This window comes from Triplophysa rosa, linkage group LG4 (genome assembly GCF_024868665.1).
Source record: "Triplophysa rosa linkage group LG4, Trosa_1v2, whole genome shotgun sequence".
In the NCBI taxonomy this organism is placed as follows: domain Eukaryota; kingdom Metazoa; phylum Chordata; class Actinopteri; order Cypriniformes; family Nemacheilidae; genus Triplophysa; species Triplophysa rosa.
The window spans coordinates 4,636,326-4,654,156 of NC_079893.1; the positions used below are offsets into that span (position 1 = coordinate 4,636,326).

At 40.1% G+C, this 17,831-nt stretch overlaps 1 protein-coding gene across 1 annotated transcript; it reads right to left on the minus strand.

Annotated features, from left to right (window-relative positions):
* Positions 1-9,038: 9,038 nt before the first annotated feature.
* Positions 9,039-17,616, minus strand: efnb2b (ephrin-B2b). Its single transcript, XM_057332162.1, has 5 exons — positions 17,069-17,616; positions 14,628-14,917; positions 11,456-11,548; positions 10,946-11,059; positions 9,039-10,499 (listed from the first exon to the last, which is right to left on the minus strand). The coding sequence occupies exons 1-5, from the start codon at positions 17,179-17,181 to the stop codon at positions 10,102-10,104; spliced, it is 1,008 nt and encodes a 335-aa protein (XP_057188145.1). The 5' UTR covers positions 17,182-17,616; the 3' UTR covers positions 9,039-10,101.
* Positions 17,617-17,831: the final 215 nt, after the last annotated feature.

A 17,831-nucleotide genomic window follows, 5' to 3' on the forward strand; every position in this document is an offset into this window, starting at 1 on the left:
TTTTGGCATTTTGACACATTGGTCCCGTTTCAATTTTGCTAATAAATGCAATTTAGAAAAATTGAAAATTGTTTTGGAGGGATCTATTGAATAAGCACATACAAACTCAGCATTCAAAAATGTCAGTTTGACGACATTCGACTTTAACAAAGATAAGGAAAAGTAAAGTAACCTGCAATTGTATGTTTCAAACAGAGATGGCGATAGAGAGGCAACCTGTGATAATACACCAGAATATCTAATAAAAAGACTAAGAATCTGTTCTGATAGTCAATGATGTTCAAATCCTCTGAAAACATTTTAAAACATCTAGAATAGAATCTCCTTTTCGAATGCCAAAGCTGATTGTGTTTATTTTCATAACTATAACGCTAAATATAACAATTATAATCCAGACTACCTAAATCCCTAATATGTCCAAATCCACCATATTCCGCTGAAACCTCGTAATCCCTCCAAGAGCTACGCTCTCACCTGCTCTATATGCATTGTGTCAATTCATTTCAATTATTCATCATCGTTGATTCTCTAGAGATGTCAGGAGCTGGAATGATCAGTCCGATGTCAAGCAAATGTGGGACGGATGCTCTGATGTTTCCTGGAAGACGCATGTTTACCGTAGCGTTAACACGCTCTCCTCTCCAGCTCGCTTCCCCGGGCACACACGGAGACTTCGTCACATTGCAACGTGTGGCAGATTGGGTGAACTAATTCAGGATTAATTGCATGCTTGTTACAACAGGGCGCCCATATGGCCTCAAGCTCACTGGAGTGTCACTTTTGTGTCAAATCGCACATTTGCTCGAGGAAGAAGAAGCAGGATGGGGGAGGTTATTGGTAAACTGCGTCGTGTTCCTCGATTCTGTCGAATCCGCAGAAACGTCCAAATCCCGCTGGCGTATTGTCGACGGATCTTCCTGAATTGCCAGCGACGGTTGAAGAGAACGTGATTGAGCGTTATTCTCCAGAAAGAATGGCTCTCGATGAGGAGCGAGAGGTTACATTGTGTATTCAATCAGAAATCTAAGACATCGAGATGAGGGAATTCATGAGCATGTGAAAAGCACGGTGGAAGCCATTTAGGCTTGTTTGGAGTCAATGTCGCACAGATGTTCAGGATGGGATCCATTCCTCGGCAGTAGAAAGCTATTAGTATCAAAAGGTCCCCAAATGCTTGTTAGTCGTGATCTGATTCAAAGTTTGGGGAAGAACGCAAGCGAGGTTCAGATTCGCTCAAGAACACATTTTTGTTTCGAAATGCCTCATTGATGATCAGTTATGGCTTTTAGCAAAAGAACAACATGAGAAAATCGATCCTTATTATTGCTTTCACAGTTCCTCTTGGAGTGAAATATCCGCCGGCCGTTCAAGGGTTTGCAAATGCCTGTGAATGATCCAAAAACGGAAGGCTCATTTTACTCATTGTTTTGACAATTCTAAATTTATATTGTGACATTTTGCTCATAGTGTATTGGGTATGACATTTGAATCAGAACGGAGACAATAAAGTCTTTTTTTGGCAGTGACCTACCGAGTATAAGAGGACGTGAGTTCCAAGCTCTGGTCAGCAAACCTCTCCATTCTTTCCCCTCTACCTGTCACAACAACGAAACATCAACTTTCCCAACTACACTTGGAAACTGGTAAAATACTCCGATGAAAAACTGTACAGTGATCATTTGCTACAGATGTCGACGTAGCAGATTCTATAGTCCATATGCTAGCTTTTAGCATCAAAACGTCACCCCAGCTGTCTCTTAAATTCAATTAAAAAGTGGCCAACAAAAGGTTCGCAGTGCTGTCAAAGCAAATGTTCAAGGGTGTGTGTTCTTTTGTTGCTCACACAGAACCAATTAGAGGTGCTTCAGTCGAAGTGTGAAATCCACTACCAAGAGAGATTTACTGAGCAAGTGACTGCAGACGAACCAGTTGGCTGAGAGGCTGGAAGGGAAGGTGGCAGGCGGACTGTTTGTGATGTCCCGTAAGGCTCTCACAGCGTGTTTGGCTTTCGCCTATTTCCCTGCAAACATTTCACACTTATCTACAAATCTAGTCTCTCTGTTCAGGTTTGATCTTGGAGAATTTGATGTCGTTTTTATTCTTCTTCAATAATTACACTTAAAAACTGAATGTTTTCTTTTTAACATTGAATTGTTTAACATTATAACAATAATAGTTTACTTTGGAATAGAATGTAGACTCTTTTTCTATCATGCCAATAAAGCTATTTGAATCTGAAATCTAGCACTTTATTGTTAGCGCTTATACAAGTTATATATATGTTATCTATTACATATTGTATATATATATACGGTATATATTTATTATATAATTATATATAATATGATATCACTCATAATTAATCTTTACGAATTTATAAATTTACTAATTTACATGAATTCGTAAAATTCACACGCACGCACAATATGATATAATAACTAACTATAACTAACTTATAACTAGGGATGGGTATCGTTAAGATTTTAACGATATTGTTACCGATATCGATACTGCTTATCGATACCGGTACTTATCAATACTGTTATTGATACTACGCTCTATAATTTGATGCAAAAACACATGATGTGACAAGATGTTAAACATTTTAAGTTTCTTTATTACAGCTGAGCTTTAGAACGGCAGTTTACAAATACTTCTGAGCAAATAGAAAATGCCACATAACAAAACGTGTGTGTGTTCCTTAGCATACCACTTACGGCACTTAGCATGTGCATAGTAGCACATCTTAATGTAATTCAACATATTTACTGGCTAGTAGACCGTATTTCTTTTTTCCTTTCTGGTTTTAGGTCTACATAAATTTAAGTACTATTAGTATAATAAAGTAATATTTTTTTTAATTATATGTACTATTTTTTATAATTTTACTAGCACATTTACTTCAATTTACTGTAGTAAATATACTCCGTGGCCGAATTATTAAAAACAATGTTATAACTTGTTTTATAACTTATAACTAACTCAAATAAAGGACTTTTATTTTGACGGGTTTCCGCAAAGGGGTGTTTGACGGAAGCTTCCTCGTTGTGAAACGCGGATGCTAAAAGCTCCACAAGTGCAACCATGCCACTCTTTCACTCATAAACACGCAAAACAAACAGATTACAAATACATCGCGGAAATCATATGACCCTAGATATCACACATACGTCGCGCAAACTTCAGCCATTCGGACATAATTCAGGGATGGAAAATGACAGGCAGCAGCCTCTAATTCGCCATTTAACACGAATAACGTACACAGAGATAAAACAACGCAAGTATCGATAACAGTATCGTTTGTCATGAAGCTTATCGACACTCTGGTATCGACCCAATTATTTACCGGTTCTCGGTACCCATCCCTACTTATAACTATATGATATCGCAACTAATTTACATAAATTCCTAAAATGACATTCGAACACATTTCGTACAATCTGCATTCGCCCCAGTGCCGTTTGTGTTTAGTGGTGGACCTTCATGCTTGCTTCGTTTCAAATTATCTTACATTTTTGTACGATTCACATCGAACAAATTCTTACGAAACTGCCACCTTGTAAAATAGATTCATTTTCACGTGAGATAAGGCTGGTATATTTAATGTTATTATCTATGGTATGACAATGTAAAGACTCTTTTACCAACACAATCGTAACTGTTTTGCGAGGCGGCTGATATGTATAAATGTGTTTGATCTCATTCGTACGTTTTGGTGCGATTTCGTGCCAGTGACAGGTTTAGGGGTGTTTTTCTACTAATCTTACTTTTTGTACGATTCACATACGAATTTGTCACTAAATTGTGTTGGAAAAAGAATAGTATTTTCATTGCCTAATCCTGGATAAGAAAATTAAATATTCCAGCTTGATTTTATATGAAAATGTTACTGTTTTATGAGGTGGCAATTTCGTATACATTTGTGCGATGTGAATCGTACAAAAACGTATGAATATTTGTACGTACAAATATTCGAATCAAGATATTCGAGAGAGAGAGATGGATGGATGGATGGATGGATAGATAGCAAATGTCAGATTGCTTGAGCAAATGTCAGATTGTTTCCCTGGCGATCTGATTACACATTCATCCCCTCACACTTCTCATTCTTTTCTTTCTTTTCATAATGATCTGTAACTAAATGCAATCAGATGGCATTTAATCCTTGTTTTGTCCAAGGCTCAGGCGGGGTAGGGGGTCAAGGTTCATCCACGAGGGGCTGAACTTTTCTAATTGTTCCCCCAGAATGAGGTCTACATCTCTTTTAAATCGCTTTCATTGAGTCACGTTTTGAAATCGGCGCTTTGACTGTTTTGCAAAGACTAAATTACGACTCTAAAGAATGAGAGCGGCAGATACTTAAAATGTAAAAGAAGGCCCCCAGACAGGGATGTCACGCCAGAACTTGGCAGAAGGGGAACTCCACACCCCGGGGCCAAAGTCTTTCTAGCGCCAAGCAAACGACAGACAACGGCACATCTGGCCATCAGCGTACGCTCCTTTGAGACAATTGAGGATTTGCTTTTGCTGGAACAAATGTTGAGGCATTGGCAATTTTCACACACTGGTTGCTATAGTGCCTGACTTTTCAGAACACACAGGACCTTTGAGGGAAAACGAATTCTCTGACCTTGAGTCTCTATTGGTTAGATGTGCCGGCAAGACGGGGAGATTTAATCATGCTTTTAACCCCCCTGCCCCACGTGTTACGTTTTGAAGTCATTCCCAAAGAAAAACAGGAGCGTTTTAAATGTTTAAACGTCGGGATGCGTAACGCCGTGCCGGGTATGATAGGGCACCAGTAAGAGAGCGAGAAATAAGACTGTCTGAGGTGACACCGGGGCTCCGTGGGATTGTTAGTCATCTGCTGGGATTTGGAAGGTGTCGGGGGGGATGGGGGGGCCTCCACGCTTTCGTTCTCCATTACTTTAATTGTTTCCAAACCGTTTGGCCTTGAACGCGCACCAGTCTATACTCAACGCACATGCTTCAGCCACACTTAACATTCCTCGGCGCGCAAGCCCTTAATCTTTCCTCCACTTTCCCTGTCATTTGAACGTGAGGAGGGTGATATATGGCGTTGAGAGACGCACCGAAACGTCAAGAGGATCTTTGAAGGCTTCATCCGCGGGCGCTTTGTCTGCGGCACTGACAGATTGCTTTTGGTTTGTTATTTCTTCGTTTATTCGCAACTTATTGCGATGCGATGTCATTTCAGAAAATTGCATTTCGTGCGGCACTTTATATATCAAACTACAGCTGGATATGGGTTTTACATTTATAGACTCCTATTCAATTGCAAGGTAAAATGGCTGGCTGGAACACTGAATGGATCTAAATGATTTCCTAATCATCTTTTATCGTATTGAGAAAAATCTAATGCTATAGTACGCAAGGCCGCCGATATTGAAAGAATCCATTTCTGCGCATTACTTCAATATAATACTGATGCTATTGCAGCGCAGGTCTGTACACAAGGCATCTTGGGTAATTTATGTCCCAAGGTCTTAAACTAACACAGGTTGAGCGACCTCATGTAGTTAAAGGAATTCAAACCTGTGTACAGTAGGATATTCAAACAGGTCCATTTAGACAGGTCAGAAATGATCTATGACTCTCCGCCAAAGTAAAAACATACTCTAGCCTCACCCTCCCTTCTTTTCCCACCCTGCATGACAGATGTGTCTCCCCCCACCCCGACAACCCCCCCACAACACACACAACACACACACACCAGCCCCCATTTTCCTTCACTGGTCCTTTAGTTTTGCCTACAGGCTCTGGTAAGGAGGAAATGTGCCTGCCACATGATATCTTGATTCTTCCCCAAAAGTTTCCCATTTCCTGCCAGTTTTGAGTCACACGTTTGTAAAGGAGCACCACACAATCCCCCGCTACGGTGCAAGGCATTGTGGTCTGTGAGCAATAGCTCTTAAATTTCGAAGCAGCTGTAAATGCGTTCGGAGCAGCAGGAAATAAAATCTTTTGTCATTTCTGGTCCAGATGTACCCGCTCTTCCGCGTGCGCGACTTCGCTGATTTAATGGAGCATTGTGTGTCGCGGGTGATGTAATTCCAAGTCATTGTGAATAGCTCTTAGGTGACGAGCGTGAAACAAAACCTCTTCAGAAGTCTTCCACGCTTTGGCGTAGCGGCGCAGTATTTAAAATGCATTGGGTACATTGGATTTACTCAAACTGCTAGTTTCAATTTCCTCTTTTCAGACCACAGTCGGGAAACGTCTACAAACTATAATCAATACGGGCTTTTAAATGGCATGTGATACAATTTAACGTGACAGACGAACGCTTTTTGACACATTACGTTCTTGAAATTCACTACATTTTGGAAAACTGAAATGACACACCCGTAGGAAAGAAGAATCGGAGGAAATGTTTTCAGCATCTCAGTTACTTCTCCTATACATCAGAGAGGTTAAATGGAGAGCAAATGGACAGTTTTGCTTAGGTCTCCCATCTCAGATGTTCTCTTGAGAGAGTCACAAATGTCTCATGGGAGTTTTAGAAGAGATCTCAATGTTGTCTCAAACTAAGCTCAAATTTGCAGTCTGCAATTGAAAGTCATTTTTGAAGATCTCAAAAATTAAAGGGATAAAGGGATATCTCATCCAAAAATGACAATTCTGTCACCATTTACTTCTCACGTTGTTCCAAACCTATATATATTTCTTTGTTCTGCTGAACACAAAGGAAGATATTTGGAAGAATGTTTGTAACCAAACAGATCTCATCTCCCATTTACTGCCATAGTAGGGAAAATAAATACTATGGGAGTCAGTGTTTGGTTACTGACATTCTTACAAATATCTTCCTTTGTATTTAGCAGAACTAAGAAATGTATACAGGTTCGGAACAATGTGAGGAGTAAATGATGACAAAATTGTCATTTTTGGGTGAACTATCCCTTTAGACATTTCTCAGGGAATTTACCTTTATGTACCTTCATTTTACACCTTTATTCTCTTCGTGTCTCATCTCATCGCCTAAATGTTTTTAGGAGAACACCTGAGACAAAGTTGATACTTAAATGAAACACAACTCTATTAAATATCCTGAGCTAGAAAGAGCAACATCTGAGAACTTTTCCTCTGGGCAACACTTGTTAATCTGCAGAAACAGCAATGAATGTTGGACGGTGATCTCAAATGGACCAAAAAATCGGCCCTGGCCAAAACCGCGGTCTGTCACTACAAACCTTTTCAAAACAAACACATAAAAGTTTCCAAGCTTCGACTTTATTCCCCCTTGAAAGATAGCTTTTGTAAACTATGCTTATTGTTGGCTTCGACAAAATGTTAAATCCTCTCTCATTTGTAAGTCGCTTTGGATAAAAGCGTTTTTATCCAAAGCGTTCCCATTTGCGCTTTGGATAAAAGTGTCTGCTAAACAAATATAAGTTAGATCCATAAACCTCACCCGCAAACTGAGATTTGGGTTTCATTTATTTTGTAGATAGATCATACTCGTGCAAAACTCCCAGAAACGAAAAAAAATCCAGGATGTATTATATATTTTTTCTAAAATGACCATCATTCCTGTAATGACAGAGCTGTTTCTTTTGGCTATTAGTGATAGGCAGTTGGCTTGACTTTGAGATTTATAACCCCATTGTTCTGTTTCTCCATAACAAAAACACACCGTTTCCTGTGTTTCTCTACCCATGCTCCGCGTCCAGGGGTGGAATATTGTTTGTAACGCAAGAGGGTAAAAAAGAGGCGCAGATAATGTGCTGTGCAAGGTTAGAGGTCCTTATCTGACTCTGTGAGTCTTCGAGAAAAGAGCAAACGCAAACGTGTGGGAGCGTGTGAGTGTAGTTAGGATCGTGTGAGACAGTAAAGTGTGTGTCGGGGTCACGAGGTGCGAGCGCTGCTTTTGAAATGTAACACATTACTCCCCGCTGTGGGAGAGGTCCGAGTGTCTCGGTGACCCGATGCGTCATTTGGCCGCTAAACCGAGCGGTATGGGCTTCCTGTGTGTCCGAGGGGATTAAAAAGACCGGCTGATCGGACAGTCTGATTTCAGGCGGTCTGATGTTTTGTCAGGTCACCTGAAAATGTGTTTCGTGTGGTAACCTCGAAATGAACCGGTTTAAGTCAAATTTGACTGAATCAATCTGATTACATTGGGTAACAAAAATTTTGTAAGAAAGGTCATCAAAAATAAATCAAAGTCATCAAAATACTTCTAATAATGTAATAAAAAAATGGTTTAGTCAGGAAAAAGTCAGGTTTTTTAAGCAGTGCTATAGTGGCTTCAGTCAATATTTGTATTTATATACACAGTACACTACCATTTCGAAAGTTTAGGGTCCATTATTTATTATTTATAGTTAACACATTCCAGGATAATTGTAAACGCTATTTCAAAACGATGAAATAACCCAAACGTAGGTTTGGAAATCATACTGTGACCAAAAAAAATCCTAAATCATTTTTTTTGTTAAATCAAGCAGTTTCTTGAGGACGCACCCTGAGATGCTTACTTAAAAGTAAGTTCCCATCTATTGGTTGTATTTTCTCATTATTTCTTATTCTTTTCAAAAACATTTTTTATACAATTTTATGTATTTTGATAGATGCTTTTATCTGAAGCGACTTATCGTGCATTCATTTCATGCATTTTTCCTGGGAATCTAACCAAACATTTCCGCAACACTCTTCCAGTTGTACAACAAAAACACTACAATTTGTTTCGTATTGTAAGAAATTAATATATTGGCACAATTTTTCTCCACACAAGTAATTTTATACATCCAGGCCGAGAGCCTTCAGATCAAAAGGTTTTTAAGATGATGAAAAACGTTTTAGTTTAGTTTAGATGCGAAAACCAGAGCTGATGACGAAGACTCCAATTCTATCACTGATTGGGTTTAGTGAATCTATCAGACCTCTTTTGCGGCATGACAGTTTGATTTATCGTTTACAATCCTGATTGCGTCGCGATTTTGGAACAACAATTTTGTGACAGTGATGCTATTTGAAATGTTACAAATCGAGTCAAGCCACATCTGCGATTTGAGTTTCGAGGCCACAGTTTATTTCAACAATAGAAAACAACTTTGTGTACTTTTCATTCGTTCATTCATTCATCCACAAAAAAGTCTTGAAAGAGCAGCACCAGCGACCGCGGTGAATCGTTTCGTTTAACCTTGTCAGCCATCTGGAATGTGACATTTTTCCTCAAAACACTATCATCTAGAATCAACAAACAAGTCTAACAATGGCAAGATTTGAAAAAAACGAACATGTTGATCATGTGTTCGCAATATCGGTGTGTAACTGCAATAAGAAGCTTCTGGTTTAATCAAGTGATTTTTTTTAAAGAGACAGCGTTCGTATTGTGGAAAATTGGCGAACGGTATTTCAATACGTACAAAAACATAACTTAAAGCATAATTTAAATGCCAGGGTATTGTATTTACATTAACAAGTCAACAAAGGGACTTTCTTCATGTTGAGCTTCGGTTTTGTTTGTTTGTTGCTGTGAATAAATGTTTAAAAAGTCATGAGCCAAAGAAGAACCACATGCGTTTTGAGGACCACACGGGCAAACGCTTGGTTGAAACTGCATGAGGGCTGGAAAAACACTGATAAGGAATACGCATCCGACAGGCCATCTTTGGGATGCAATCGGACTTTTATTGGATTGACAGAAACGTACTGAACGTTTTCAAGGTAAAAGAACCGAGTTGACTTCCTGTCCAGTTTTATTCTGAACTATGAGTTACGAAACATAAAAACAAACCAAAACAATAAATTAAAAATCGTTCATAACATAATGAGACTCCTCGGTGTCCTCGCTCTTCACGTACTGCTCGGTTTCATCTTGTCTGAGATTTTCTGAAGCACTGCTCATTCATCTGCGACATCGCTCAAGTTTTTAAAAGTCACTCAGTTTTCTCAGATCCACATTTAAGAAGAACAAATTTCCACTTAATCCAGAACGAAGCCTTGAAACCAACAAGTTCGTCTCGCACTTCAAGCGCTGAACAAATCGGGCATCGCAAAACAGACGTCCATCGTTCACTGTTCAGCTTTTCACCCGACGCTGTTCTGCGTCCTCCGATCATTTACAATGTCACGTCAAACTTTATAGTAAATATTTGCAGGGTTTTGCGGTGGCATCTCCTGGACGATGTAGACGGGGTGACCGTAGTCACCGCTGACCTTCTCGTAGTGAGGACAGTACATGCTTCCAGAGGTCCGCAGGGGAAAGATGATGTCGCTCGGCTCGGAGCCGTTGTTGTTGCTTCCTCCGCTGGCCCCGCTGCCGCGTTTGGGCAACGTGTTTAACGGTAACGGGCCTGAGCATTGTGCGGAGTGTTTCTGATGCCGCCGATGAAGGAGCGCAACCAGAGCGACGATGATGACGATGAAGATCACGGCACCAGATGCTACGCCGGCAAACAAAGCCACATCCGAACCGGCGGACCCCACGGACTCCCCGCTCTTGCCCCCGGCCTCCCCATTAGGTACTGAGTCTGGACAAGGAGAGAGATGTGAGTTTATGTTTACTTGTTTTTTGTTTATTACAGTGGTTTAAAGTAAAGTTATTTCAGTTATAGGTGATTTTCATCAATGGGTGATCTAAGCAAACAAGACCAAACTAAACTTTTGTTGAAACGTTTATTAAATAGCATCAGTAATTTAATAAAAAATGTGAACATTACACTTCTAAAATGTGTTTTGCAATTCGTTGATTTCTAAAATACAATAACTTTTGTCATTAGGTCCAAACTGTGAACATAAATAAATATTTATATATATTTGGCAGTCATGTTGAGACAAACTGAACCGTGATGTATACCATAGTCATTCCGGCAATGTGTTCTGACAGTTTACTTTTGAGGTTTTGCTTACAGTTATTTCTTATTATTTTGGGGGATTTGAGGGTAAAATGTGTGTTTCCAAACACACTGTCACATACCAACTTTGCTGACGACATCATTTTCTTTGCTAAAGTTGTTTTGGTCCTCACTGTCTGGGTATTTTGGGGGATGTCTCGTGGGATAGTTTTTCGCCGAGTATGAATCTGTTGGACCTGAAAACAAATAAATAATAAACCATTAACAAAAAGGACACTAAACATTCTAGTGCACGCCAGTACGTGTTAAGCAAAACCAAAAACCAGTCCGAACTTAATATCAGACCACCCTCGCATCTTTTTGGCTTCTAGGTATAATGCCGCAGGATTTGAGAGCGAATTTAATGAATTGGCTTAAAGCTGCTTCCATCTCCCCACAAGCCCGAAAAAGGGACAGCTGGCATAGCCATAGGAAACAAGCTCACATGACATTTCAATTACACGCTGAGACACACGAGCGTGGACATCCTCTGCTGAAGCGGTCCACGGTTTGGCCGTTATGGCAGGAAAGATCTTCATCATTGCATTGAAGCAGGTGTGCGTATGGAGGATGACGGTGCGGGTGGTACTTACTCTGTCCAACTCTCAGAGTCAGCTTCATGGATTTGGTCTTGCAAACGCCCCCATCATGGTTGTCCAGTCCTCCCAGGGTACTGTTTGATGTGGCTGTGGGGAAAGAGAATGAAAAAAGAAAGACTGAATTAGCCATGTGATCATTTTATTCAAGCAAACGCAAAGATTTTCCAGATTCATTTTATGAAGAAACATGTTAAAAACTTCACATTTCACCTTAAAATGAATAAGAAATAAAAATAAATGATTCCACTTAAAGATAATTATATATGTTTTAAAACTGTAATAGAATTGAAAGAGATTCTGTTACAATGCAAAGAAATAGAAAAACTAGGGCTTCAAGATATATGGAATTTAACAAAATAACTCCAATGTGCATATCGCAATGGTTTGCAATAACAAAATAATTGAATACTTGACACTTTAAGTTGTGTATAGTCAAAGTTTTAGGTTGATGCCGAGAAACTGGCGACACAGAAAGAGTCATGCTTTTCCTAAAAAGAATGTGAAACGTGTGTCGGTTTGATAATTTTTTTTAAATATATTTTTTGACACGATTGAAGAATGTGATCTGAATGTTGCTTTTGTGAGATTCACCCAACTCGAAGCATAACACTTTTTTAAAAATAAAAAACACTGTCAATCTTGCCAATATTATCGTAAATCCCATCACAACTCCTCATTCTCCAGTTCATTTCGCGTGCACTCTTTCGCGTGTGGATGTGCAGTATTTGGCAATATAAGGTTTAGCAGCGCTAAGTGAGTTAGTTTATGACCGGGTCAACTTTCCATACGTGTACACACGGGTGCTTTAAATCCTTTAAAGTGCTCCTCGAGGACATTTGCGTCACGTGTTCAGCAGTCGCTCTAACAGTGTGCATTGTGTGCGAGCATGCAGATGTTAAAGGTTCAGCTTGCTCGCACGGAGAGAAAAATCACCGTTTTGCAGCCCCTCAAAGCTTCTTAACAGCTTGCGTTTGTTGCTGGCAAATCCTCAAGAAAATCATTAAGAAAACGGGACGCTAATTCACGAAAAACCACATACTGTGAATAATAAACCCAGGCGTGATCACGCAGGTTCCAACTTTAGAGAAACTAAGCACATTAGTGACGTCTTTTCACATCGTAATCACGGAATATCAAGGATTTGCTTTTGCCGTCAATCCGCGGACGGCATAGTGGCCCGCTGGACGATTTAAAGACCATTGTGCCTGCGCACACACGCTGTTCTCTCTGATAGCCGAGCTAAAGAATTCCATTGGCCGTAATCTCCCTTTCACCGCCAGGATTAAGACCAATCCCACACAAACAAATGGACTTCCCCTCCAAACTGCTCAGGGCACGTAAAGAATAGTGTGGGGATGGGCAGAGGGAGAAAGCCAGCGAGAGAGAACGATCTAAAGAGGAGAGAGAGAAAGAGAGAGGCTGAAAGATGCAGAGAGCGCAGGCTTTTTCCCAACATGTCCCAATTCCCTACAACCGTTGCCACATTTGTGTGCAGCGGCCCCTCTAGATGTGACCCGACTCCCAGGCTTGAATGAAGCCCGCTCATTTCCTAACCACAACAAGCACACTCAGTGCCCCGGGCCAGCGCAGCTCACCCAGTCACGGAGACGGGAACAAAGTAACAGAGTGGAGGTGGATAATTGTAGATACATACAATAACATAATTGTAGGATCCAGGCAGTAGGTTTCAGGTTATTTTTAGCTTTAGAAGACATTATATCTCAAAGCATTTAACTGTTTTGGTGATCATGTTTTAACCACACATCCTGTTTGCAGATGTATGCTCTTGGCATTTGAACAAATGCTAAATACTTTCTCCAATGGTCCAACAATATGTAACACAATCGCAATATGTGTATATTTACTCAAACTGAAAATAATCGTACAATCTCTAGTTCTACTAGTATCTACAAACTGATACCAAAATGCCTTTTTTCACCCTTTAACACTTATACAAGACTTTCCAAAAAGGAGCAAAAACGTTTGTCCTCTTGGTCTCATTTTGTCAACTGTCGCATACATCATAGTTACACGCACGCATTTTGACACGCACATACACGCGAGGGGCGCAGTCATGGAGGTAAGTCTCTTTAGAATCATTTAGGTCAGATATCCACGTCCCTCGGGCTACGGGCCAAGCTGTCTTTAAAAATCACATCAAACCGATCCATACTGGCAAGGATTGAGGGATTTGGAGCGTGCAAATCTTAAAATCACATAAACGGCCATTAAGGAATGTGCCAACTGAAAAAGGGCCTGAGATCAACACACGATAAAACTGAACGATACACCCATTCGTGGTCAACTGATCTTAATAACATCCAGCTAGAGGGCCAGCGAATGAACAGCCTTCGAACAATGGAGAGCTTGGCCTAATCCACCGAAATGAAAGGGAACAAATAACAGACCTTAAAGCTGGAAAACTTGGTTTGTTTTGTTGCTATAAAAAAATGAACGCAAAATAAGTTATCGAGCAAGTACATAAAAACACGATTTAAAATTTGAGCTGTCGGGTACGTTTTCCAGAGAAATGTCAGTTTGACGTTAGTTTGACATCATTTTGCGTAAATCCTCGAAAGCTAGGAAATCTGTTTTGTTGTTATAAAGAATGAACACAAAATAAGTTATTGAGCAAGTAAATAAAAACACGATTTAAAATTTGAGCTGTCGGGTACGTTTTCGAGAGAAATGTCAGTTTGACGTTAGTTTGACATCATTTTGCGTAAATCCTCGAAAGCTAGGAAAAATGACCTGCATTTAAATGTTTTAAACAATGATGGCGATAGAGAGACGAAGGTTACAGATTGCAGCTTTAACAGAGTTATTTGACAAATGTAATTCATAAATTTGAGTTTAAAAACGTACTTAAAACTGATTTGTAAACTGATTAAACACTACGCACTAACAAAGACATCTTGTGTAGAAAATAATCTCACCAGGGGACTGAATATGTTAAATAGTAAATAAAACTTGATTTGTTAACAAGACCACATGTCCCCTGCCCAGACAAACACGGGAAAAAGATATCTTTGGAGACGATTGTTGGATGCTAAAATTCCCAGGGGTGGGATCGGCTTTACATTTCGACTTATTCAATTCAGCTTTACGAGCGACAAGAGAGGTAAGAAAAGCGATGGTGAATCAGCACTTGAGATAGATAACTTACAGATGATGTGATAGTCTTTCCCTTTCAGAAACTCCAGGCCCCACAGGTTGGGACTGAACTCTTGAAACTTGAAGGTGAACTTCACGTCCTGGTCGGGCTTGTCACAGTTGAGCAGCGCCATGTCGCCCTTAGCGACCCGACAGCTCTCCAGTTGCTCTTTGGTAACAAGATAGACCCGGAAGTATTCGATGTTCGTCTGCTCAGCGGTGCCTGTCTTGATTCGCGGACACACAATGTCCATTTTGTCCCCGATCTGGGGGTACAGCACTAAACCCTTTCCTGGGACGAACCTAAAACGAAAAAAACAAGGTAAACGGTATTAGTGTTATTGTCATTTGCATTGTTCGTAAAATGCATCATTGATGATTTCCAGTAATACAACATACAAAACGTATTCAATATCTTCAGTATATCAAGAAATGAATTAGTTGACGTAAAACAGTTTGACTTTATAGCTTTATAAACCTCATATACAAGATCAGGTCAATTCTGCAAAAAGGTCTTTGGCCTAGCAATAAACACATTACGTCGCAGAACCAATTGAGAACAATAGCCAGAAAACTTTTGTTAAATTACACAAGGAAACTCGGGCCGCTCCTCTCCCTCCCTGCATTGTAAAACAAGCAATCAACAGAAATGGAACGAGACAAGCAATTTCCTTTGGCTAATATTCAGAGCCGAGCGAAAATGCATGTAAATCATCAGGATATCGGGACCTTGGCTTACACTTGATTTGCTTTCGTTTTGACTAATGTCTTTAGCTTTCCAGATGTCTTTTTTCCATTTCCATTGCATACCTTTCTTTCAAAACTCTTTGTGCAATTAATAAATCGGCTGTTTAACTGCTGCCCTTGTTGTTAAATCTTTATAGATCTTCATTACTCAGTTAAGATCCAATTATTATGGCAAATTCATAGATTATGCCGACTTCACGTTATAATCCATACACTCCATATTATGTTGTAAATACGTTTAAATGCATTGGATTTATTTGTAGAATCATTTTAACGAAAGTACCATAAAAACGTTTTCATGCTCCCTATCGTTGAATAATAGAGTCACTTTCTACCTCGCCTTCTCATAAAGTCATTAAAAGCCAGAAAGAAAGAGACCCTCGAGGTTCTGCTGGGGGTCCTAAGAAGACAGGAAGCTTAGTGCCCCTCCTCCAACCCCATGCCCCCCCCCCCCACAGTACCAACTTCTGTGTGGCTATTGCAAAGAACAAACCGAGTTGGGGGTTGGACCGTGCCTTCATCCCAGAACACCTTTTGTCTCTGAAGCCCTGTGACAAAGATTACCCACTGAGCTACTGGAACTCATGAAAACCGATTACAACCTGAAGCAAAGCCCCGGTACACTGGAGCTTAGCATCTTAAAAGAACGTCATCCTGCATTTAAACAAAACTGATCTTTCTGAATGCTGACCCGTGAATGGGAAGATGCAACCCCAGGCAACACGTTTCACTTCAGCAACCGGTTATTGGTGTAAAACATGTGAGGGAATTTACAACAAAATGTGAAATGAAAGTCATAATGGTTGGATAATACTGACTTAAGTCCTAAATAATGAATGACAATAATGTCAAAGAAGTGTTTCGGGTTAATTTAACAAATGGCAAGTTATCACCATGTTTAGACCACCTAATGACAAGAAAGAGAATATGTAGACAGCTGTTAGCTGTTTGAGTCTGCAAAAGTAGCACTTGTCTTAGTTAAGTGCCTTTCACTTTCTTGAGTACAGTGAACTCTCTACGCAGAGAGGTGCACTGTGGGACTTAAGCATAATTGTGGAAAGACCTTGGACACCCATTTACTTAAACACTTCACACTGAAAACAGAAACCCGGCCAGAAAATCTCTCTATGGCAGTCAGTCAAAAGCTATAATGCACTCTTCGATTTCCATTTCTCGACTTACAATCAGTTCTCTAACTTAAAAAGGTAGCCTCCAGATGTTAGGTCTACAGTATATAGCGGGTTGCTCACATTGAAGGACAAGTTCATTCTACAGCCTTTTTCAGGGTTCTTGAAGTTTTGAAGACACTGTGCATCCTCACCAAATTATTTTTATGCACTTCATTGCATTAACCTGGGATTTGTCATAGGGTGCACAAAGCATTGAATTTTGTAAATACACATAAGAAAACGCGTAGAAAGATTTACTTTAATCCGGTTTCGTAAAACATTTGAAGGTCCCAGAGTAACCCAAGCTGACCTTTTTACAGGGATGTGAATAAAGTTTTCACAAATAAATATTGTGTTCTAAACCAATGACGCGAGTGCTGCACCGTCTGAAGCATCATAGTATCTAATACCCAGCGGTTTGGAAAGGTGGGTGGTCTTTCACCAAAGTGACACGGATCATTTTCTTAGTGGTCTGTCTTGGGTTTATGTCAATGAAATCAAGGGGGAAATCAACAAATGTAAAATGGCATGTACTTACTTGGTGTTCGACGTATTCCAGTATATCGATTCTAATACTGCAGACCGTGCCATTCTGACTCGACAAAGCACTACGAAAAGTGCAAATAAATAACTCCACATAGTTGTATCCATGGCGGTGCAAAACGAGTCCACCGGTAAAAATCTGATTTTATAACCGGGGTGTCTCTACAAGTGAGAGATCCACAGGCACAAATCGGTCACTTGCGTGAGAAGAATCCGATGCGTAAAGCGCTCTCATTTGTTGAAAACCTATGCGATTTCTAAACGACGGCTTTATAAAATGAACAATTTGCCAAAATCCCCTAATATATTAGATTGTGACACGCTACAGGAGGAATTTGCCGCGATAATCCATGCAATAAGATTATTTGGATTAAAATGTTTTAAGGCATCCTTTGCGTAAAAGCGCAAACGGACATTCCTACAAATGCAGAAGAAATACTAAGCAGCGCAGGATCCTTGGACAGGCAGCATCGCAGTCTGAAACTCAGATGTAGTATAGAGGCAGGATCAGTGCTTCGCCTGTTCTTCGTCTTTGCATTCAACTCTGCCAGTCTTGAAGTGTCCTCAAGACGTGCTCGGAGACTTTGGACAACCCAGCGTTGCCGTTAGACCCCGCCCACGTGACTCTCGATTGGCTGGCGCGAATGACTGACACTTTGCCGAACTGAAGGAGAATAACAATCAGTTGGAAATGTTTGGAAAGTTTACTTGAGACCTGACTATTTTAATTTATGAATCGTTTATTTATCAAATATCTT